The sequence below is a fragment of the Carassius carassius genome, chromosome 3, assembly GCF_963082965.1.
Source record: "Carassius carassius chromosome 3, fCarCar2.1, whole genome shotgun sequence".
NCBI lineage: Eukaryota > Metazoa > Chordata > Actinopteri > Cypriniformes > Cyprinidae > Carassius > Carassius carassius.
The window spans coordinates 13,972,483-13,998,164 of NC_081757.1; the positions used below are offsets into that span (position 1 = coordinate 13,972,483).

Consider the following 25,682-nt stretch of genomic DNA (forward strand, 5'->3'; position numbering starts at 1 on the left):
GTCAAACCTAAGCTTTTAAAACAACTAGGACTGACAAAATGTTTCACTCCACTCAGCCATCTATTGACAGGTTACTTTCATACAGCATGGGCACATTTAACTGATCGAAAGTGACATTAAAGATGTTCATGATGTTACAAAAGATTTCTAGGCATATCTAATAAGTAAATAAATCACAATATATATAAAAAAGCTTATACATTAATAATCACACTAATAATAATAAGACATTTTTCTATAATTAGCCAATTAGAATGATTTCTGAAGGTTCGTGTGACACTGTAAGTGACTGTAGTAATGCAATAAATTAAAATATAATTAAAATAGATTAAAATAGATAAAAGTTTCCAAATATTTCATATTGTAGAGATATTTAACACTAGTACTGTTTTTACTGCATTTTGATCATATAAATTAATCATGAGGGACGTTTTCAAAAACGTAAAAAATGACCCCAGACATGTAAATGACATGTTATATTTTATTATATTTTCAACCTGCCCATCATTACAAGCATATATCGCATTCAGATTTAGGCATTACAAATGAAATGGAAATACAAGAGAAAAAAAAAACATTTTATATCTGTATTTGAGAAAACGTTTTTTAATAAAATAATAGATGAGTGTCTGGAGTATTTTTATCGTGTGACTACAGGGGACAGTCATGACCTTATTGAAACTATGCATGCAGGATTACAATTATTCCGGCAGGTGGCGCCATGACTCCATTAATACAGTTCAGCTAAACGCATAATATGAAAACAATATGTTTTTATGCAAATTAGCTTTTTTCGACATTGCAACACAGTTTAGATCATTTAAATATTGGGCATATAAAGATTATTCTCAAATTTTAGAATGACAAATTCTAGCTCAAAGTTCACATTTTGCATTAAATATTTAATTAAAGGACTTAATTTATATATATATATATATATATATATATATATATATATATATATATATATATATATATATATATATATATATATATATATATATATATATATCATAAACTACATGCATATTCGCATAAAAACAAAACGCTCCAATGGTCCACAGTGCTCGCCATAGCTCACTTTTTTTTTTTTTTTTTTTGTGGTCCAGAGCTCAAGCACGCTGCACCTCCCCATTACTCCTCTCATAAACATGGCTGAACTGAACACGGACGGTGAACTATAGGACTGAAGCGGTGTGCAGCACCACAACAGGACTCCCACACTCTCTCTGATTCAGACGAGAAGACTGAAAATGACGTGAACGTTTACAGCGGGAAGCTAAAGCAGCAAAACTTTGAGCGTGACAGCCGCTAACGAAGAGACTTCAGCGGGACAGACCACATCCAGCTGAGATACTACTACTGCATGCAAAGCACAGACTAAATACTGCCTTTGCATTCATGGAAACTATGCTTTTAAACACATCGTCTACTGAAGAAACCCTGCATTTAATGCTTTGAGGTAGCTCGAACCCGCTTTAAGAGTTTAAGGCTGCTCTTATATGGATTTACAGTTCAAATTTTTGTCATATCTTCCCGCTTAAACGATGTTCTCCGGTAAACAAATGAAGCCGACTTTTAAGTCTTATCTTCCTCCACTTCAGGTGAGTGTGACACTAGCATGCTAACGACTAGCAGCTAAAGACAAAGTCATCAAAAACGTATTCTATTCTGGGCTTGTAACGTATATGTATGTTAAGAAGACTGTCACACCATATGTTTGACATCTGGACGACTGCTAACCTCGTAGTTAAGACTTCACTTGTTTTGATAGTGGTATCCTCCGTGACTCAGGTGTCAGCTGTTCAGTGGTTACTTTGTTCATGACTTTTCGTCCAAAATGACCTCAGCGGTACCATAGGATAAGATGGAGCTAGATGCAGTCCTTTAAGAACAGTGTGTATGTAACTTACTTTCAACTTGTAGCATATTTAGATACAAATTTAACATGTGCGTAACGTTAATGCATCAGCCAATGTGTTACTAATGGAAATGAATGAATGAATAACATGATTTCTAACTCATGGAAGTTTTGTGGAAGTAATAATAGGAATTAATGTGTCAAAATATCCCCTTTGACAAAAAGACAAAAAAAAATTTTAAAAGTGTAAAGATCTACATTGTCTTGCATACTTGAACGTGGTTAGGTGATATTAAGTGTTCTTAATCTTTTACACAGACTGATTTGAAGAAAAGTCCTCAACTGCCCATCAAGAAACTAGAAGCGAAACTTCTACCAGGTAAGAGAGAAAAAGGTGCATCAGTTCTTTTGGCAGACATCTCATAACCTTCACAGTGTTGGGGTGGTGTGGCTTAGTAATTGAAGATTTGGTTTTGCAACTGAACGTTTGGTTCGAACCCTGTTGGCCTGCTTCACAAAGCCAGCTTCAGTGGCTATCCAGATAAGTTTGAGCGAACTCTGGTTTTTCAGGTTCAAGAAGATGGATTGTTTTTTACTTGTGTTCGTCACCATTATAAGATCAGCTGTGAGCAAAGGGACATATATCTAACGCAATAAACTCACTCACTGCATTTCTTACATTTTCTTAAAAATGTAATTCTCCAAATTAAAGTAGTTCACAGCTCAAGCAATTAAGAAGAGCACAGACACTCATTAAATGTGTTGAGATGAGATTGTGTGCCATCTATGTTCAAGAGAAAAATGTAAGTAATTTTTTAAGTGTAAAGATGGTTTGGTGATTTGAAGTGTTTATTGTTATTCTATCATTAATGTATTGCATATAAGCACCTATATTTTCACAATTAATATCCATATTTTAATTTAAGCAAATATAAATACAAGCTTTACAATACATAATGCTTTTAATTGAACATATATAAAGTATTAATTAACTCAATTCTACTCACTTTCATTTATATAATGAGAAATTTTCTTTTGAGCCTCTTGAATTTTTGCGACAGTAGCAGTATTTCTTTTCTGTCTTATAAATGCATTTAAATTCATGATATTTTCAACAACCGCTTATTCTTTAGCAGAGATGTGATTTGTGTGAGTCGAACTGATGCTCTCCATGTTTCATGTGATTGGCTGTTCACTGCATTTGGCAAACTTTAAAGTGCTCACGCTCCTAAGTAAATCATAAACTCTGGATCAAACCCTGAATTGACTGAGAATGTTTATGTTGAGAAACCCCTGAATCTGATCTAAGCCGGTTTGGTTATGTCAACTCTAAACCTACTCAGAGTTTGTTCAGCTAGCTTAGTGTAGCAGATAATGAATATGCTGGTTCATGAACTGTGGTTGTTCTTTTGTAAATTATACAGTAAATTACTTTGGATCAGAAAGTGTCTCCTGAATAAGAAAAAAACTATGTATTTTATTATTATTTTTTTTTCATTATTTGGTAGGTCTGTCCCTTTCTGTTCAATCTGCCACATCTTGGTACATTGTCGAATTAACGGAAGGCCGTCTGTTAGTTTCCATAGCAATCAGTTGTCTTTTGCCCTTTTCTCTATTTTCACCATTGCATCACCAATCAGCTTCTGCTTTTGTGAGGTGAACATTTGGCAGGAGAGAAGTGTGTGTGTATCTTATCCAACACGTTTCCTGCACTTGTGCAGCCTCTGAATTTTTAATGCGTGGCCTTTCATAAAGAGTCTGTGATCTGCCCTGGTTTGCTGTGTTTGGGTTTTGATGCCAGCTGAAGTGTTTACAGAGGGTCTATTACGTGCCAGCTTCCTCTAGACAGCATTTTAATGACACTCTTCATTATTTGTGAATTGTAAATAAAGCAGTTGCAAGGCTAGGAGGATATAATTTTTTGTTTTTGACTTTTTCACTGTCCACACTACAATGCGAAGACAGCATTTGCAACTCTGTGCACTTAGGAGAGCATCTTCAGAGAGCCACCTCAGTGTGGACTGAAGGCCAAATGCTTCCGGATTACTGTAGATTTAGCCTCAGACCAGTTTTGTGCATTGGATTAACTGGTTCATTAAAAGATCTAACTCAAAAGAATGATATAATTACGAAAAGATACAAAGCTATAATTTGATTCAGAAGTCTATAACAAAACACAAAAATCATAATAGACTTATCTTATTTTTTCTTTTGTTTTTCACTTTTTGAAGCTTTGAAATTGTTTGCATGGAAAAGAGTGACCAGTGCATGGTGCCTTCCATGAAAGAAAGTCATTTTGGTTTTGAACAACATGAGAAAGAGTAAATAATGAAAGAATTTCATTAACCTTTTGTGCTTCTTTGGTATGGCACCACAATGCGCTGTTCACTTGCAGAATGCAAGCTTCTGGAGCACAAAGAAGTCTGAAGTAGTTTAGGCATATATGGGTGCAGAGCTAGTGGTTGATCTGTAGGCAAGCATCAGAATGATAAACTGAAAAATCAGCTTGTTTGACTCTTGTTTGCTCGGCTTTAACACATTCTAAAAACTTCAAGAGGTCAATATCATGAAGACGTGTCTGTAGGACTTGGATTCTGTTGCATCATGGTTTTAAAAATGTGTTCCTGTTCCTATTCCTGTATGTCTTGTATACGGTAATTGCCATTGCCAAGCACACTTGAATTTGGGTGTGTACCCATCTACCTTTAATCCTAATGTCCTGGTTCTTCTGAATGAAGGCTTCATGTCCTGACAGGTAGTTTCAACCTCAGTCTTATAACTGTGAGACTTTGCCTTTTGTTCAGTCTTAACCTTTCTAACCCATGCAATGGCAGATCAGCTATTTCCAAGCCATTAACAACGCATATCAGCTCCGCCTCTCTGATGGTAGAGGTTTTAATGCATCTGGACAGTTTCTCTGTTCCTAGAAGTGTTGGGAAACACACAGAAAGGCGACTATAGAGCCGTGGTGTCTGGAGAAGGACTCTGCGTTTAGGCGTTCACTCCTTATAATTAAGCCACATAACATGAACCTTCCCTGTTTCCAAAATAGATGTGCTGTGCATTTTTTAGTTCCTCATCTAAAAGTAAAACAAAACTCCCTTGTCACTGTGTTTTGTGGACCGTGATGATAGTAGGGTGGCACATGGTGTGGTGAAGTTACTGCATTTACAACAGTACTACATTTACTGCAGTTAGGCCTACCTCTTTTTTTTTTTTTTTAAGAAAGAATGTTTCTTTTATTCAGCAAGTACATGTGAAATTGAGCAAAAGTGACAGTAAAGATATTTATAATGTTACAAAAGATTTTTCAAATAAAATGCTGTACATTTTATAAAATGCTGTAAAATACATATTTCAAGAAATAAATTTTTTTTCCAAAACAATTCAGATTTTTACTGTTTAAACTGTATTTTTGCGCAAATAAATGCAGCCTCGATGAGACTTCTTTCAGAAACATACAAAAGGTATTACCTACCCCAAACTTTTAATAGTAGTGTATCTTGTAGTTCTATTTACGATAAGTCAACATGGATATAATGCTTGCAGTGCACATACAGTATAATAATTAATTAAAGTTTGCTTCTAGTCTGTCTTAGTCATTCTCTAAGGATTGTTTTAGTCCTGCATTTGGTGACATTTTAGTAGAATGTATCTATTCAGGTTGACCTCCTACTTGATTGCTCCATTTAAATCTCTCCACCGCTCTCTACACAGTGCCCAGTGGTGCCTAGTCATCTCAACAAAACATGCCCACTGTCTCATGAACGGTGTTCTTTTACAAACCCACGCACACATTCTCTCTCTCCCTCTCCTCACTCACTCTCTCTCTCTGTCAGTCTCTCTGTTTGTCTTATCATGTTGCACTGTTGAACTTACGTGTTACTTTTGCAGCACAATGCAACAAGAGAGAATCCCTGTTCCGAACTCGAGCCGACTTTAAGAACAACCTGTGCTACACTTGCAGTATTCAGCATCTTCTGTCTGTGCTTTAGCCATCAGCACTATTTTAACTTTTAACTCTGCTATAATTGCTGTGCACACTCAAAGCTAAAAAAAATTAAATGCAACCAAAAGTGTACTGATAAAACATGCAAGCCACCTAAACACCCCTTTCTAACAGGATGTAAACACAGGAAGCCTGATCACATGACCATAACAAAATATTTGATGGTGTGATTTTTAGGTGCAAACTGTCTTTACCTTGTCATGGGTTATTTAATCAAGTTGTTTTAATGGCAAGTGTGTATTATTAATGCCATGTCTCTGTGATGTATATACTGTGTAGATTTAATGTGATCAAGTTAAATTACACTACTGTTCAATAGTTTGTGGTTGGTAAGATTTTTTTTTTTTTGTTGTTTTTTTGAAAGAGGTCTCTTATGCTCAACAAGACTGCATTTATTTGATCAAAAATACAGTAAATCAGTAATCTTGTGAAATAATATCCCAATTTAAAATAGCTGTTTTCTGTTTGAATACATTTTTAAAATGGAATTTAATAATGTGATAGTAAAGCTGAATTTTCATCAGCCATTACCTCAGTCTTTAGTGTCACATTATCCTTCCGAAATGATACCAATATGCTGATTTGATGCTCAAAAAACATTTATTATTATTATTATTATTATTATTATTATCATCAGTGTTGAGAATAGTGGTGCTGATTCATATTTTTTTGGAAATTGTGATTTTTTTTTTATTTATATATTTTTTATAAATAAATAGTTTAATGAAAATAGAAATGTTTTGCATTACAAGTGTCTTTACTGTAACTTTTGATAAATAATGAATCCTTGCTGGAAAAAAAGTTTATTTCAAAAACTTGGTTGTGTGTGTGTGTGTGTGAGAATGTCCCAGTATAAAGTGTTATCTAAATCGTGCAATGAGATGTGATTTTATCAACTGATCTTCAGTGGCTGTTTATTGATTAGTCAGTAAACAAGTATTTCAGTGTGAGGCGGTTTGGCTGCAAACACAGTGCATCTGCCAAACTGCCATCTGCATTTCCTTCTCATCAGCATACCGGCCTGATCTTCTGCTGTTTACTGGTGGATCAGAGAGGATGAGCTGCTGGTTAATCCCACTGAACACACACATTGATATGTATTTATGGCTATTTACAGGCCAGGCTGCATGTAGAGCAGAAGAGGAAGTTGTTTGAAAGTTGCGAGTGGGCGTGTGTGTGTGTGAATATGTGAGAAGATGGGTAATACAGATTGTGGGTTTTCATACTGAGGTCTTAAAATGAGCTAGAAGACTTTTTTTTTTTTTTGATCTGCACACTCACTGTGGTGATAAAATAAAGATAAAAAAAAAGTTTTTAAATGTATTATAGGTTCAGCTGAAGACATTATTAACTTAACGCATTATCAGATTAACCAAAATTTATAATAGATAAATATACAAGTAGTTGTGGATGTTTATACTGAACTTTCTCCAGAATTCTGCTGCTCAGATTCCAAGCAGGTGTAGTCATAAGCTAATTGTCTTTCTTTGAAAATCAGATGGCTGACCTACTGTCTTGACGTTTATTGAAGCATTCAACAGTATTGTGCCTGAGATGCAAATGCTCTCACAGGACCCAGCCTCCATCTTCGCTAGCCTGCGCCGTGCCCTGCTGTAACCCCTGAAACAGGCCCAGCTGTGAGACAAACACTCAAAGTGCTCACAGCTGGAATTTGTGTTTTCTTCTCCCTCACTCTTCCTCTCAGCAGCTTGATTCTTCTTCTCCAATATACACACATCTCTGTTCATTTCCGGCTCTTAATGTGTCTGGATGATCTTTAGAGTGAAGAGAGGAAGTGCTATGTTTAGAATGAAGCAGAATGTGGGTTTCTTTATTTCCATCTGTGTGCCTTAAATTCAGCTAGAGACGGAAGTAGAGATGTTGGTCATAGCCAACAATTATAAAAACAGTGTGTGAATTCGAAATGTGCGTTTTGGTTATTTTGACTACTCAAGATCTTTTTTTTAATTTCTTTATTTATTATATAAGCCCGCTCTGCAGTTTTGTCATCTGCCGCTTCACGTGCTAAAGCTCTTTGAAGTTGGATGGATTCAGACTCAGCTGTCAATTGTTGTTATTATTGTTGTAAATTATTGTTCCTTTGCTGGAAATTAGTTTCTTTTTTTGAAAGGGTTTATTATAACTTTTTTTAGTTATCATTACAGTCATAGTCCTTGGCATAAATGTCTCTTTAGAATGACATTAGATCCGTTCTAAATATGTTAAAGCTCAGCATAGACTCTAGATTCACTGGCACATGAGTATTATTAGTACTAACAAAATGTCTCTGTGACCAACTGGTACACCTGACTTTGAACTCGTGCTCTTCCTGTTTGTGTAAAAAAAAAAAGCCAACGTTCAGGACTCTCAGCATGCATGTGCACCCTCTGTACATGGTAAGAGTTAATGTGTCTGTTAGTCTGCACAACAGGCCATTTCTTTTAATAGGGCATCATTTTTCTGCCAACATGAAAGGAGAGTCACAGGAGAGGGCTTTCGCTGCAAAGCTGTTAGGAAGGGGTTCATGTTTGTGTAGCCCAAGTGGTCAGCAGTCCAGAAGTTGCTACTGAACTAATAAGAAACTGCTGCTGTATTGTGGAGGAGCTATCATGTGCAAAATATATAATAATAATAATGGTTTAATTCATTTCTGTTTGGAGAAGTATATGGACACGTACTTGGAGTGGACTATAGAATAGAACAAATCAATAATACACGTTAAACACAAATACCAGCAGTTCCTTTTAATGTATGTTAGTATATAAGCAGAGTTCAAAATTGCTCATCTGACTGTGGTTTTCCTTTCACTGAAATTCACTTCCTGATTTCCTCATTACAGGTGAAATAGTTGTGAACGAGGCGAACTTTGTAAGGAAGTGCATTGGAGCAGAAAACTGTCAGGATGATCTCTGGGGGAAACTCGTGTGTACTAACTTCAAAGTTTCCTTCATTGCCCATAATTCCCTGCCACAACAGGTAAGCACAGACTTCTCTGAGAGCCAGTACTTTTTACTGCAACAATAAACTGTGATGAAGTCATAGAATATTATTCAACACAAAACTTGCTTTTAGTTTATAATATGACTTTTTATTATGTGGTCTCACAACTTTAAAAAGAGAAACAAATAAAAAGCTAAATGAAATTAAATGGGGAAAAAAAAAAAAAAAAAAAAAAAATATATATATATATATATATATATATATATATATATATATATATATACATACATATTAGAATTACAAAATGTATCTACATAGCTGAGGAAAATAAATCAATAGATTTGTTATAATTTGAATTTATTTAATTATTTATAACTGGTCATGACGATGTTTTGATAGTGCCACAGGGCTTAAACATTTTGGGGAAATGAACTACTGATGACTTCCAACTAGAAAGGACACACTTTATCTTTAAGTACTGACTAAAGCAGGTCTGCATTAGATATGTAAACGTATAGTTGAAATACATTTCAGTATTACAATTCATATAATATAATAATACAATAACATATAATAATAACAATATTACTCCCTACTAGACTTTATAAACTGGTCATATAAGAAGGGAAATAAATTTCAGACCCTGTCTTCAAGACCAAGTCATGCAAAAGAATCCAAAGTTCTTTTCCAGAGCGGTGAAGTCTGCTACACATATTAACTTATATAGCCACTCGGTCCTGTAAGGCGGCTCTTAAGTTAAATGAGTTAAACGTTAATAATCTCCCTCAGTCAACAGATGATCAGCTGATTTCCTAAAGAAAGAAGATGAATTGTAGCTCATGAGCTTCTCTTTACTGGATAACGTCAACAAAAAGATTGAAATGCAAATGAATGAAAAATGACCCTTGTCTTTTTATTGTTTACAGAGATTCCAGTGCACCCACCGCCTCTTGGGTGAGCACGATATCCCGCTGGCCTGTGTGGAGCAGGTAGTAACAGGTAATTCAGCAGTACATGGACACACTCCACCACGCTTCCCAACACCTGCAGACCACCTGTTTTTTTGCTGCTGTTTTCTACAGTCAGTTGAATCACTATCAAAGAGCAGCTTAGCAAGTAAGCTCTAGTCTGTGCACATGATAATATGTAAAAAATACAACTCAACTGAATAAAACCCCAAAACTATCGGATCCTCCCACACACAGAGTTATGAACAACATTATCAAATCAGTTTGCAACTTGTGCAATATGCTCTCAAAAAATATTTTGTGTAATTTCATACCAATAGTAAGTACTTTTATCTGTTGTTGTTTCTGATTTGATATATGCAAATAGTCATTAATTATCCTAAAATTATGTGTAAGCATTATTTCAAATCATATTTTGTAAAGTTGTGATTCATCTAGTTGCTAATCTGGTTAATTGTTTTAATTTAAAATTAAAAAAAAAAATTTTCTTTAACTACGATCCTCCCTTTCGTCCAGAAATTTTCCATAGATGCCCTGGCTGTGTGAGATAAATGCCTGAGGCTCCACAGACCCTAGTTTGAGTAACACTGCTCTATGAAACTCCAACCATGCTTTTAATAGCCTAAATGAAAATGTTGTGAGGCGTCTGACTGGTCAGACCCTATGCAGCTTTATATAGAATGTTGTCTCGTGTGTTATCCCTGTCGTTCTTTTTTCAGTGTTTTTACAGTCACTGGTTTCCTTCTTTTCTTACTTTGGTTGTTCTCTCTATCTCTTTTTTTTCTACTGTACCTTGGTGCTCAGTTCAATCTCTCTTTCTGTGTCTGTTCTCCTTTTTCCTTTTTGTAAACTGCTACTACATTTGTGTTAACATAGCAAAAAAGTCATGTGTCCTAGATGACTGACTGTAACCCCGTTGGCTGGATTTTTCTGCGAGTGATACAGTCAATTGTGACTCTGTAGCATAGCTGCAGAACCTGTTTGGGTGGCTGCTTTTAGCATAGCTGTAGAATAGATGCGCTCATCCAGCCAGACTGCAGCCAGAGTCTGGCCACGGTTAATCTTGTTTGTGTTAGATGCTTGCACTCCCCTCATTGCTGACTTAGCCCCCCAAGTGTTGAATTGCTGTGCTGAACAGATAGAGCATGAAGCCTGCTTCTTTTCCCTTTTTTTTACTCCGCCTGTCTGTGTGGCTTTAACAAAAGACCTTTATGAGAGATTCAGGCTTAGAAAAAAAACACACTGCATGCTCTTTGAGGCTTCAATCTGTCAGTAAGGCACGCGGAGTGACCTCTGGAGTCTGGGATAGTGCCCTTGGAGGCTGTCTGTGCTGTATTAATTACAGGACTGAAAGCTCCAACAGACCATACCTGCTCATATTTTTTTTGTTTTTTTTTATGTCACATGCAAGAGTAGGCTTCTCCTAAAAAAATCTTTATATGCTTTTTATTTACTTAAAGGGGTAATCCACCCCAAAATGAAAATTTTGTCATTAATCACTTGCCCCCATGTCATTCCAAACCCATAAAAGCTTAATTTGTCTTCAGAATACAATTTAAGATATTTTGGATGAAAACCTGGAGGCTTGTGCCTGTCCATAGACTGCCAAATAAATAACAGAGTCAAGGTCCAGAAAAGTATGAAAGACGTTGTCAAAATAGTCCATCTGCCATCAGTGGTTCAACCGTTACGTTATGAAGCGACAAGAATACTTTTTTTATGCGAAGAAAACAAAAATAACGACTTTATTCAACAATTTGTCTCTCCGCATCACTGTAGCGCCATTGTGGAGAATATGAGCTGAATGCAACCAGCGTACGCTCTTCTGTGTCACCCGCACTGTACTACAATGATGCGGATAGACACAGTGGAGACAATTGTTGAATAAAGTCGTTATTTTTATTTTCTTTATGTAGAAAAAGTATTGTCGTCGCTTCATAACATTACGGTTGAATCACTGATGGCAGATGGACTATTCTGACGGTGCTTTTCATACTTTTCTGGACCTTGACAGTGTAAGTTACTTGGCAGTCTATGGGACAGTCACAAGCCTCCCGGTTTTCATTCAAAATATCTTAAATTGTGTTCTGAAGATGAACGAAGCTTTTACGTGTTTGAAACGACATGGGGGTAAGGGATTAATGATAAAATTTTTCTTTTGGAGTGGAGTATCCCTTTAAATGAACTACATCTTAGCAACACATTTCAGTCTTCAGTAGGTTCAATAATATGATTACCTTAGATAATATGAAATTGCAATGAAAATGACTTTTAATGCATTTATTATCAATGAACAAATTTATGTTAATTTATAACAATATTGTTACCATAGTTTCTTTAAATATTGCATTTTGATTAAAACACTCATTTTATTAAACAATAGCGTACTATTTAGACAAGTAAAGCTGTGCACAAAAACAAACAAATTTTTGGAAAGCATAGATTGTACTGTGAAGTGATATTTTTCCATATGTCATCTTGAAAGTTAATCTGCACATTTACTTAAAAACTTAAGGGGCACAATACGTATATTTCAAAACTATTCATTTTTTGCTCATGTGTAATAATGTTGGTAATGTAGTAATTTGATTTGATTTTAATAATAATACTATAGGCTTTATATGGTACATTTCCTCACTCAGCTCATTAGTGGATATACTTACTTGAGTAGAGGAACTCATTCTGTGGTAAAGATGAAGTGTCATGTTCTCTAGAACTCCAAATGTTTAAAAACGGAACAAGTGGTCCTAATTAGAACTTCTGTAAAAAGAGAACTTATTTCAGTTTATTTTATTTAGTATTTTAAACACAATCATGATTTCTTGTGCTTTAAGATTATTTGTCTGAATATTGTGTAATAGAGATTACACACAATACAGATTACACCCCGTCACTCTTTATCACGTGTAGAATCCAATAGTGAGATTAGTAAACTTGGTAGTAAGCACCAATGAGACACAATGCTGTGGTGTTCATGCAAGTCTGCCCTTTTGCCACATCACAATTCCAATTCTTCCTATCATTACCTGTCCTCTAACTACTTTCATTATCAGTAATGCTTACAAAATCAAACTTAGACTTTTATGTGTTTTTTATTTCTACAGTGAATGATGTTAAGGGGAAACAGAAGATTTTAGGTTCCAATCAGAAGCTGAAATTTAACCCTACTGAGCTTATCCTCTACTGCAAAGACTTCCGCATCATCCGATTCCGCTTCGATGAAGCTGGACCCGAGAGTGCTAAAAAGGTACAAGACACACATGAAATCATTAACCTTGCATCCCCTTGCACCCGCACATGCTCACACACCTCTGCGTTCCAGGCGCTTTTGGATTAGTCTGAGAGAGAGATTAAGGACTAATTGGTTTGACAGCAACCCCCTGCTGAAGTCTGGGTGTTTTTTTGTCCCTGAAGTAAAATTGTAAATATGTACAAGAAATTCCTGCATATTATTGGATCCTCTCCTGGAATGAAGTGGAATTATGAATTCTATTAATCTCAGTCTGTGTTTTGTCTTTTTGTGTATGCAAATTGATTGCATTTTGTTTTGTCAGTGTCCTACTTAAGCTAGAATCCATTCCTAGAACTCTAGGCCTATGGTGTTTCAGGAAGTGAACTCTTCTCTCGTTGTCTCCCCTTTCCCACTGAGAGGTTGTAGGATGAAGGGATTATCGTTTGTCTTTTTACATAGACAGCAATGCTTTCATCCACCTTCTCTGTCTGGTGGATACTGATCTGACTGCAGACCTTTAATGACAAGTCACAGAGAAGCCAGATTCATCTCTTCCTGCTATACCCCGTCATACACATGAGACCAGATGGCATGTGGTAGATTCTTACTCAAAGATCATTTAGATTCAAATGTGAAATTACTTGGTAAAGTTCATATGAGCCATTTATTTTGTCTATTCACCGATTTGTGGAACGTTGCAGTAATAACACTCTGGCATTGTTTAGTTGACAGTTTAATCAGTCATTCACAGTGGGGGAACTGGTTCCTCTCACGTGACTTCTCATGTTTGTTGCAGTTACTCCTTCACATGCACACCGCTTTAAAGGACCAAAACAAGCTCGAGGGAAGCAAAATAAATTTTATTCGCTGGTGTTAAAATGAGATTTATAAAAACGAGATTTATACACTATTTAACACTATCATTCAATTTTCTTTCCCTAAAGGAATACTTTTATTCAGAGATTAAATTGATCAAAAGTGACAGTAAAGACTTTCATAAAGATTTCCGATTCAAATAAATGCTGTTCTGTTGTCTGTTCAACTTTCTTTTCATCAAAGAATCTTGAACAAATGGATCAATTGTCAATTTCAAATGTATTTAAATGGAAAACTGTTAAATTGTAAATTATAATATTTCACAATATTACTGTTTTTACCATCATTTTGATCAAATAAATAGCTGGCTAATGTATTTTGTAATATTTTTTTTTTCTCTTTATTTTCATACTGTCTCATCTGATTTTTAGATTTCACAAAGTCTTTGACAGAAAAGAGAATCAGAATGTTGTAAAATATGTTCAAAAATTGTCTTTATTTTAAAGGTGAGTTATATATTTTATTTTTCCTTTCCCCAATGATAAGAGTTAAAAGGACAAAAACGCATGGCAGTGGTGAAGCATATTGGAGTGTTTTGAAAGTTCCCACCAAAACCATCAGAGGCTCTCTGCCTCATAAAATAAAGCATGTCCTGTTGAGGAATGTCTCTCCCTCCCGTTATACATTTGTGCCATAAAGCAGATAAAAAGAGTTCTTTATACAAGCTGATCTGATCATAGCATGAACTCCGAGCTCTGTGACTCACACCGGCCTACAAACCCATCCTGTTGCTTCACAACAGCTGCTGTTGCCTGGCAATGTGGAACTTTGTGTAAAACGAACATTCCACATTGTGCTCCTGTCAGAAGAGGAGGACGGCCTCCTGTTCGTCATTCCTGCAGTGTCACAAGCATGACTCAGAGCCAGATGAATGGCTTCCACAGCATCTTTAGAATGAGTGTTAATCATCATTTATTAGTCACTAGAATCTCAAAGGCTACACTTCATGCTCTTTATGTTTTTGAAAAATGGAAAAGGGAATTTTCCTTTCAGTAATAGGAAAAAGATTGTGAGGGAAGCAAAGCTTCTCACCTGCAGTTACCCGCCAAATACAGGGGCCAAGCCCCAATGGGAATAACTAAAGGTATAGAAGGAGTGAAGTAAAGGGGGAGGAAGAAAAAAGAGGTGCCAGAGTTCAGCTCTAAACAGTCTGCCAGCTCCCGAGAATGTGTGAAGGAAGGGGGAGAGAAAGGGGCAAGAAAAGCACCACAAAAAGCCCTTTGAGCATGGCTCTATCTTTCTGAATGCTAAGCAAACATGCACATTTATCCTGAAGTTTTATCCCTGATGCTTTTGTTCCTCAGTGCCAGTGAAGGCTAAACTTTAGTGGAGGGGCTTACCTGAAGGACGAGTAGAGTGCGTTTCCTTGACAGCCGTTGCAACGCACAATGCTTATTCCGGTGCTATTATTATGTCGGAGCCTAAGGAAATCTGATGCAGGCATGTTTCTAGGCATCTCAGCTCTGATTGGACTAAAATGGTAGTAAATGTCAAATACTGTTTTTGGATCTGTTTTTGAAGGCTAGACTCCATTGTGTTTCTCAATTTTAATGTGTCATTAATTGCTGAGTGGAATGAATGCAAAGGCACTCGGGGAAAAAGAAATGGGAAAAATAAAACTGGGTAATTTTATAATATCCAGTTGGAAATTCCAGAGGTGCTTTTCAATTCACATACCTAATGTGTCATCAGTCTGTACAGTTGTCATTGTTAATTTCCAGCACTTTTGTCCCTAGTGCAGGTTTTTCTTTAGAGTTTTCATTGGAAAACACTGATGGCAAAAGTATGTTTTGTACTTTGACCACTACTGACAAGCATTAAATTCTTTGTTTGAGAAACACAAGATTTAAGGGCCATTCACACAGAGTGCGTTTTTGAGTTAAAAATGCAGGACAGTGGAATTAAAAAAACGGTAAAAGTGGAAAATCTTCTTTAAGTTGGATGCCATGTTTTTAGAGTGCTGTGTCACACACAAGATGCTACTAAAGACACAAGCTCAGTGTTCAAACATGTCTAACACATCTAGCATATTTTTACATAGAAAAACAACAAACACATTTTTTTATTTTAGTTTTCTGGGTTCCAACTGTTGTTTTTTATACGAGGGAAAGTTCACCCAAAAAAGAAAATTCCTCCAAACCCTTAAGACTTTTGTTCAAAACAAAATGGAGGGACAGGAATCTCTCTGGTTTTATTAAAAATATTTTTTATAATAAATATATTAATAATATATTTATATTAATAATATAACGGGCGCATGGTCTAAACGGGTTGTCCCTATTCATTTAATGAGTAATGGGTGTTTTTTGGGTGTAACATTCAATAAACCAATCACAGTCTCATCTTCCATTCCCTTTAAGAGCCTGTTGCGCTCGTGCCATGACGGATTTGCTATTTACACTTTGGGATTTTGCAAGCGTAAAGACAGAACGTGGCTCCGAGATGAAACGAAGCTGCTCGTGTGCGAGCAAATAGATAGCCTAATTCTGATACATGTGATGACTATCCATTATGACAAGTAGGCATATATATATTTATTTAGCCTACAAAAAATCTTATGCATTGCAATCCTTTAATTTTTTATATTTGGCATGTTTGTGTGCTGCTGTGCTGTGTTTAATAAGCAGCCTGTACGCTCTTTAGATAAAAAAAAAAGAAAAAACATTGCGGCTGACTTTAGACCAGGTTTGAGTTGGTCTATGGCGCAGTCTATTTTCAGCTCATTAAAATAGCACTGCACCAGCAATGCGCCTGAACACACCTCTTTTTTTAGACCAGCACGGCCATGGGCGCAAAAATGAGTGCAAATGCATTTGCTAATTAAACGACGTGGTGCTGAATGGGGAAATGCGAATGGCGCCGGACTGAAACTAGCAAACACACTTGCGCTGCGCCTTGCATCGCATTGCGCCAGGTGTATTATAGGGCACGAAATCTCATGGGTTTGGAAGAATTTTTTTTTTTGGGTGAGTTATACCTTTAAAATGAAATGGTATGAAAACATGAGGGTGAGTGAATGATGACAGAATTATCATTCCCTTTCCAAACAAGCGGGACATCGGTCTTGTAGAAAATATGTTAGTTATTTGAAGACTCATTTGTGAGATATGTAAGACACAGCAAAATAAATGCTACTAATGTCGTAAAGGTGAAAGTCCAGGCCTAGCTTGAGCTCTGTGCAAAGTGCTGTTGAATGTTTCCATGCCTGGATCCAACAGCTGTGCCAAGAAAAGCTCTTCTGAATAAATAAACGGGAACTGACAAACAGGTGTTGCAGGAAAACAGATAAAAGAAAGAAAAATGTACTGTATATCAACCATTCTAGCAATAGTTTGTGCCTAGAATTTAAATCAAGCACTTCAGGTGGTGTTTTCCAGTGCCCTGTGGCAGAAGTATTTATTATGTATGGATTATTTCAGCACATGCTCATTTTCTCTTCCAAGTCCCTTTTTAAAAGATTAGAGTCTCATTTGTAATGGAGCATTTTGAATTTGCGATGGGTAAATTTGTCTGGGAACATTTTGTTAGTTAATGTCAACCGTTGTATTGCGAGACGAAAGGAGGAGGAATTTATTTTAAGGACATTTCAGTTCTGTTTTCTGAGGAAATTACAGTGAATAAGTGAAGGTCATAATGTGAATGAATTCTGTGCTTTCACAGGTTTGTCTGGCCATCGCTCATTACTCCCATCCTGCTGACCCACAGCTACTCTTTGGCTTTGAATACGTCGGAAAACGATATCATGGATCAACAGGTAGGAAAACACTCATGCGGCCGTGACAGCAGATTGTTTGCACTGTTTCCACAAGAGCTGCCAAATTGAGTTGAGCCATCCATACATTCAGTTTCCCTGCAAGTCAAGACCTGAGAAGACTTTCCAGGGAATGCAAAGTGCTCATGTTATGAATAGCAGGGCCTATAATAAGATTTATATGGCTGGTATTATTGTAACATGTAGTTTTAAGACATGACAGAATGTAACCTGATCCTGATCAGAGGAGCATGTGACGCCAGCACTAATGCGAACCTAATGCATGCTTTCAATATTTCTTTCAATGTAAAATGATGTTAAAATATGTCGTTTAACTAGATCTGAAGAGGGCTGATTTACTACCATTCAAAGGTTTGGGATCTGTACATTTTTAAAAGGTTTTTAAACTAAGTCTCGTTGTCACAAGGGCTGATTAAAAATAAAATAAAAACATTAATATTTTGAATTATCATTACAATTAAAAAAAAATCCTTTAATTAAGGATGCACCGAAATGAAAATTCTTGGCTGAGGTCAGGTGAGCAAAATTAAAAACTGGGCTGAAGGTCAAATACCAAATACGACCCCCCCCCCTCCCCCAAATATTTTGCTTTTTTTTTTCTTTTTTTTTTACCATTCCATAAATTAAATGGCTAAAATATTGTTTTTACTGTTTTGTCTTGCTTTTCAAAGTAACAATTAATTACACAACTATTTAAAAATATTTACTTGCCACTCAACATTTTGTAACATTATATCAGACATTATACCAACAAAGCACATTTTAACTTAAAATTAATAAGTTATTAAAATAATAATCAGACAGTTTTAAATGCTTCCACACTGCCGACATGTTTGCTGCATTAGTGCTCGTCACATCATTGTGCAGAACAATTAATTCAGTACAAGTCTTTCGCTTAAGAACTTTTTTTTCCTATTTTTGGCCGAATTATTTTGGTTGCTGAACATTCGTTGCATCCCTAGTTTTATTAATATTATTTTTAATGTAATTAATTCCTGCAATGGCAAAGCTGACTTTTCAGCAACTCATTCTGATATGCCTATTTGGTGCTTAAGAAACATTCCTTATTAACAAAAAATGTAAACTGTGCAGCTTAATATTTGTGTGAAAACCAAGATATGAATTTTCCAGGATTCCCTATTAAATGGATTCAATTCAAAAGAACAGCATGTATTTGAAATTTGTGTGACATAGAAATCTTTCGTAACATTATAAATGTGTTTACTGTCTGCTGTTAATGCATCCTTTCTGAATAAAAGTATTCATTTCTTTAGAAAAAAAATCCTACTGACCCTAGACTTTAGGTAGTATATGTTCATTATTAGTATGTGTTTTTTTCTTTTATTATTGTTTATGTATTATTATGATCTAATTATTACAAAATATATATAATATAAGTCCTATTGTTCACCACTCATGAGTTGGCATCCCTAAGCAGCTGTTTGAGCATGTACACGTGTGGTTTTTACAGGTGAACGTGTGAACGGTGTTGACCCTGGCGGGGGGCTGCAGACCCCCCTGTTCGACTGCTCCTCGGACTGGGACAGAGAGATCAAGCGTACTGGTGCCTCTGAATGGAGGGTGTGTACCGTAAATCAAGGCTATTTCATCTCGCCCAGGTGAGTTTACATGTAAATTGTGGTCTGTTTTGCAAACAGCTTGTCTTATAAGCGTCTTACACTGAAGATCATTGCTGCGTGACTCATAACCTTCATGTAGCAAGGGAATGTGACAGAAGCACAGGTATGAGTATGTGCAGTACAAACGGCTATTGTCAAACGGAATTTGAATTAGTCATCCTAATAAATCTCTGTAAAAATGAGGATAACTGATTCAATTATGACCGGTTCACATAAATCTGCTCAGACAGACAGGAATGTTGTCCTTTCTGCAGTAATCCTCTGGAATGAAAGCACTGATCTCACTGAGCCACACACAGTTCAGTATCAGGTCACTGTGTTTATAAAATTGACACAAACAAGCGTCACATATTTGGTTATGCTTTACAGTGTCAGGAGCCATTTGTGGGAAATTTAACTCATTTTCTGTTGTTTGCAGTCTCCCAGAGTTCTTTGTGGTTCCGGTATCTCTAGCCGATCAGGATCTGAAGCAGTACGCCTGCTGCTTTTACTCCCAGCGCATCCCGGTGAGCGCCTTTTACCAGACTGGATTATTGGTTTTGGAGTGAGAGGAGAGGAAATCTACAAATCACTTTTATTACCCCAGTCTGTTTTGCTCTAAGTCAGAGAGAAAGTCATCAGTTCGTGTCTTGATTAAAAACTTGAATGTGAAACTGTGTCTTATTTAAGCTCCTAATAGTCTTGGTAGATTGATTTGCTCTTAATAGTTGTGAGTCAACCATGTGTGTCAACATATGTAGGCTAATATCAGACATTTGTAGAGTATTTTTTAGATGTGTGTGTGAACTTTGTTTTGTAGTTGTGGTGCTGGAATAACTCCAGTGGGAGCGCTCTGGTCCGCATGTCTAACATCAGTGACCCGCAGCAACAGAGGAAGGTGGAGCAGCGGTAAGAAAGAGAGAATTGCAGTCTAATTAAGAGATTTGTTAAGGTGAAATGAAACCATAAGTGTAGGTTCACTTCAGCTGATAATATACTATATAAATAGTTATTTTCCTAAATGTTATTTCATGGCTTTGGAAATTGTATCAAATGTTGTTGATTGTGCTTGTTTGCTCGTCTCCGATCATTTGGCAACGTAAACTCAGTAGGGTTGCCAGATCTGCTCAATACAGACAGTCGTTTTCAGAAAATGTGGTTAAATCCTCTGTGTTTCTGCAGGATTTCCAGTGCCATCACTAAGAGCCACCCCCTCCGCAGTGATGTCTTCAAGTCGGATTTGGACAAAAACCTCCCAAACATCCAGGATATTCAGACTGCTCTGCTGAAACTGAGGCAGATTTGTGTAATAGGTAATCAATAGCCTGCTGGAGAAAGGGCTGATCGAATAAGACTTTAACTCATTAAGAAAATCCTTACCAGACTTATTCATGTTAATTATTTAGCTTGAGATGTTGTGCCAATACCATAGACTGTATAAAAACATGGACCTATTGTCCGCGACATCACCCATAGGTTTCCGAAGAGCGTTTTTAAAGCCAAAAGTAGGCGGAGTCAGCAATCGCCATCTTTGCAACATGTCACAAATCTGAACTCTAAACACAAGTGGTCACACAGGAGGCGCATTTAAAAACTCTTAATACCCGATAGAAATGACATTGGCTCTAATGCATCTTATGCTTGCTTCTGTATTTATATGCATATGTAGATTCCTTTGAGGAGTCTGAAGAGAAGTGGCTGTCATCCTTAGAGAGCTCAAGATGGATGGAGTATGTCAGGTATGATTGAGAAACACCCAGTAGTCACCCAACTGCATATTTGACGTCTCAGCTTGTGAAAGAAATGATGGCAACAGGAATATATTTTGGTTTGTGCATTCTTAGGTGTTTATTTAGGTCTCAACAAATCTGTCTGTAGATGTTGATGCTGTGGTATGCTTTTTTTTTATAGGACATTTCTGCGGCATGCAGTAGAGGTAGTCTATATGCTGGAGAGCAGACATGTGTCTGTCATACTTCTAGGTAAAAAAAAAAGCCCTTTTACAAATAAATATTCCTTTAAAAGAATAGTTCATCCCCCACCAAATTAAATAAATAAATGTTAAAAATGTACTATATCTTGGCTGGCCTGAGGGTGAGGACATTTTCAGCAGATTTTTATTTTTGAATGAACTATTCCTTTAATTGTTCTGCTGTCTCTTATAGAGAAAGCTAATATCTCAAATGTAATGTCTTGTTAATCTTCTGTGAAGTGATTAATGATCTTCTGCATTCTGTATGTGTGTGTATACAGAGAAAGAGGATCGGGACCTGAGTTGTGTGATTTCCTGTCTGGTGCAGCTGATGTGTGATCCTCACTGCAGGAGTCTGTATGGCTTCCAGGGTCTGATCCAGAAGGAATGGGTGATGGCTGGGTATCGGTTCCTCGACCGCTGCAACCATCTGAAGAAGAACGACAAAGAGGAGGTAATGCAGCTTATAGCAGTTAGATTACAGTATCTTGTTTGTTCATTTATGAGGCATGCGTGTGGCCCACTTCTTTCAAATATGTGAAGTTTTTTTTTCTGTTAATATTGTTTCTTTCTGCAGTCTCCTGTGTTCTTGCTGTTCCTGGACTGTGTGTGGCAGCTGTGGAATCAGTACCCAGCAGGCTTTGAGTTCACAGAGGTGTACCTGACAGTGCTGGGGGACAGTTTGTGGGTCCCCGTCTTCAGCACCTTCCTCTTTAACTGCCCCCGACAAAGAGCAGAGCACAGCAGGGTTAGATGCTTTTTGACCCATTTTAACTTAACTTTGATTAATTAGTTGTGATATTAATGATTATTAAAACTTGATAGTTCTTGTTATAGTTATAATCCTTAGTCCTAAAATCAGATAGCTGAGCACAGCAGGGTTAGATGCTTGTTGGTTTATTTAGTTAAACTAATATACTATATATAATGATACATTTATACATTTAAATGTATATTTAATTATAAATATAAATTTATACACTAGCATTCGAAAGTTTGGGTTCAGTACGGTTTTGAAATATTTTTGAAAAACAAAAGCTGCATTTATTTGATAAGAAAAATCATAAAAAAAACTGTGATTATTGTGAAATGTTATAGGAATTTGAAATAAGTTAATTGCTATATCTGTTTTGAAATGTAATTTATTCCTGTGATGCAAAGTGGAATTTTTTCAGCAGCCATTACTCCAGTCTTCAGTGTGACAAAGTGACAACAGATGTGTGCTTTTTCAGTATATTCAAAAAGATATATATATATATATTTTTTCATAATTGTTTATTAGTAGCAGTCATCAGTTCTTGCTTAAAAAAATAATTAGACCTAATTGTAGGCTGTTTATTTCAAATTTTACCTCTTTTAGTTGACGTCTCCCTTTCACTGTCTGTTCGCCTCTTTCTCTCTTATCTCTTCAGGATTTTGCAAGCAGTAAGAGTATTCACCTGGGGCAGGACCAGGCTCTGTGCTTTCCTCCAGTGTGGGACTGGTCTCAACAGTTCAGTCTTAATGACCAGACTCTCTTTAATAATCCCCTGTACGTGGGCAAGATCGCCACCTGTGTGCAGAACGGCACAGTGAAGACATTCACACACAGACGCAGCAAGGTGAGCTCTTTATCTCTGCTAGTCTGTATACAGTAGAATTAGTTGTCTCTAAGGTAATACCAGTCAACAGCAAAAGATAACGGGGCTGAAAAACAGAAAAAATATTTAAGCGGTTCACCTTGAGCAGAAACGGTATTTATAATTTCTGTTCCTGCATTCCTCTGTATTATTACTGTTGCTAAACCAGTTTGAGTAGAAAAAAATACAGGTTAATAACCTTGTCTTTGCCTATAATAATTATAAAGTTCAACGTTTACTTTAATCAAAAAGAAAAACAAGAGTCTTGGTCTGGTATCTTGTGCTTAGACACAGCCAATAGAGCATCATCTTTTCTAGATTTTGGGCAAATTTATATATATATAACCATAAAAAAACTGTCAACGCTTTAAAGACATCAAAATATTTTTTCGAGATATTTAAAAGTGTTTGTTGCATGGTTAAATAAAATACTACTCGTATGCAATAGGGTTCTGAGAGGAAAAAAACAGCCTAAATCAGTAGGCTGCCATTGTGACTTAGCTATGATGAATTTAAAGTTAAGTGCGGAGATTTTACTCGTTGGATGTGTCAACGTCTCATTTGCCTTGGCCGTACTGCTTAAACTCATGATTGGTTAACTGCAAAATTCAAATATCTAATGGAACGATAAAATAACTGGTTAATGGCCGTTTCAAATTTTCGATTCTGTTCAGAACGGTTTAATTAAACTGTTGATTTTTTGTTTCTGTTTCTGGTTACGTTTTTGTCAAAATGTTGTCCGTTTCTGGAACAGAGCCCTGAAAGATAATGATATTTATTATTTATTTTTGGCTTCTTCCTCAGAAAAACTACAGCTCCACATTGCGGGGTCTGCCCTCTGCCTTGCGAAGCGGCTCGCTTGGACCGAACGACACCCTGTCGCGCCGGAACTCCCTCGTGCTGCGTCTCCGTTCTGATTTGTCTCAGGTGCGGGAGCAGCAGGAGACGCCATCGGAACGCTTCTCTCGGGACTTCTTCTCTCGTCCTGTCGACCTACAGGGCCTGCTGCTCCCCCAGCTCCTCCCATCTCACCTCTCTGTTTGGAAACTCTACTTCCTGCGCTGGGTTCCCGAGGCACAGATTCCTCAGGGCGGCCCCATCACCGCCTTCCACAAGCTCTCAGTGCTCACAGACGAAATTGAAATGCTCCAGAACCAGCTGAGGCAGTACCAAGGAGCAGCAGGTACTCCTAACAACCTGCACGCAGAGCACAGCAAAATGTACTTTAAGGCAACTTCGACCCCTCACCAGCCCCCTGCTCCTCCAGAGTACCTCAGCTCTTCATTCCCTTTCTCTCCTGTGGGCAACCTGTGTCGCCCCGGCGTCCTGGGGACTCCTCTCAGCAAGCTCCTCAACGGAGCCAAGATCTGGCTCTCTACGGAGACACTGGCTAATGAGACGATTTGAGGGCAGAGCGCTGGGATAGGACTGTGAGGTCACACAAACAGGAAGATCTAAGGCCTGAAGATCTTGTATTATTGAGGTCTCATTTGGAGGTTGTGCAGGCTTGTGGTACCTGTTACCTGTTACCTGGACATCAGTCTGTTGAGCGTTGACAGTCAATGAGGGTTTGTTTTTGCACATGATTGAATATAAAGCTCCAGTCGCACATCTTTCTGACTTAGGATTGTTTGGATCGGTTGTACACTGCCTGTGTGGACTTTTCTCCTTGTGTTGAAATATTTGGTGGATTTTTGTGTGGAGATTGTGGCATTAGTTGGAAAGGAAGTAGAACTGGTAACACTTTATATTAAGGTTAAATTTGTTAACATTAGGTAATGCATTAGGGATCATGAACTAACAATTAACTGTTTTTACCTCTAATATTACATTTCCATGTGAATACACATGCTACCATTCAGAGTTTTAGGGTCAGTAAGTTTTCTATTTTAATGATTACTCTTATAACACCAGAGGTGAATTTTCAACAGTCATTACTTTAGTTGTCAGTATCACATCATCCTTCAGAAATCCTTCTGATATGCTGATTTGATTCTCTAAAAGCATTTCTTTTTATTATCGGTTATTCATGATGCATTTAATAATATTCATTTATACAAACTTAAAAATTACAGTATATGTAGAAATAACATTAACCTGGTTCTTGATACCTAATGCATTAATTGATGAGCCAAATGAAACTTTATTATATGTGACCGTGGACCACAAAACCAGTCATAAGGATTTTTTTTTTTTAATATAGGTTTATACATCGCTGAAAGCTGAATAAATAAGCTTTCCATTGATGTATAGTTTGCTAGTATAGGACAATATTTGGTCAAGATACAATTATTTGAAAATCTGGAATCTGAGGGTGCAAAGAAATCTAAATACTGAGAAAATCGCCTTTAAATTTGTCCAAATGAAGTTCTTAGCAATGCATATTACTAATCAAAAATTAAGTTTTGATATATTTATGGTAGGCAATTTACAAAATATCTTCATGGAACATGATCTTTACTTAATATCCTAATGATTTTTGGCATAAAAGAAAAATCAATCATTTTGACTCAATTCTTTTTTTTTGTGCTCCAGGCTCACATATAGTTTTTTTGTAGAACTATATAACTTAAATCTATGGTATAAAATGTGCATATATTTTATCTTTTAATCCTAAAATAGTTTAAGATTTCTAGAAACCTTCTGGTAAGGTCTAACCATAGTTAGCTGTATTAAAATCATTAACCAAAATTGTGAAACTTGATATAGGAAGTGACGGGGTTTATCAGTGTAAACCCAATAACTGTGCACGTATGGGTGCCTCTCTGGCTGGCTGGATTCCGGTCTGTGAGACCCGTCTCTTTCTAAAGCACA

At 36.7% G+C, this 25,682-nt stretch overlaps 1 protein-coding gene across 1 annotated transcript; it reads left to right on the forward strand.

Moving 5' to 3' along the window:
• The first annotated feature begins 1,093 nt into the window (after positions 1-1,093).
• Positions 1,094-25,037, forward strand: mtmr10 (myotubularin related protein 10). Its single transcript, XM_059530064.1, has 16 exons — positions 1,094-1,604; positions 2,180-2,240; positions 8,710-8,846; positions 9,737-9,809; positions 12,883-13,025; positions 17,547-17,640; positions 19,130-19,277; positions 19,717-19,804; positions 20,098-20,186; positions 20,460-20,590; positions 20,947-21,016; positions 21,189-21,259; positions 21,531-21,703; positions 21,827-21,997; positions 22,662-22,850; positions 23,673-25,037. The coding sequence occupies exons 1-16, from the start codon at positions 1,548-1,550 to the stop codon at positions 24,273-24,275; spliced, it is 2,298 nt and encodes a 765-aa protein (XP_059386047.1). The 5' UTR covers positions 1,094-1,547; the 3' UTR covers positions 24,276-25,037.
• Positions 25,038-25,682: the final 645 nt, after the last annotated feature.

What these genes read in the sequence shown, in the direction of transcription:
- mtmr10 (XM_059530064.1), top strand. Translation starts at nt 1,548, where the DNA reads ATGTTCTCCGGTAAACAAATGAAGCCGACTTTTAAGTCTTATCTTCCT. An exon ending in CTTATCTTCCTCCACTTCAG is followed by an intron (nt 1,605 to 2,179) that starts GTGAGTGTGACA and finishes TCTTTTACACAG; the next exon opens with ACTGATTTGAAGAAAAGTCC. An exon ending in GACCCGAGAGTGCTAAAAAG is followed by an intron (nt 13,026 to 17,546) that starts GTACAAGACACA and finishes GTGCTTTCACAG; the next exon opens with GTTTGTCTGGCCATCGCTCA.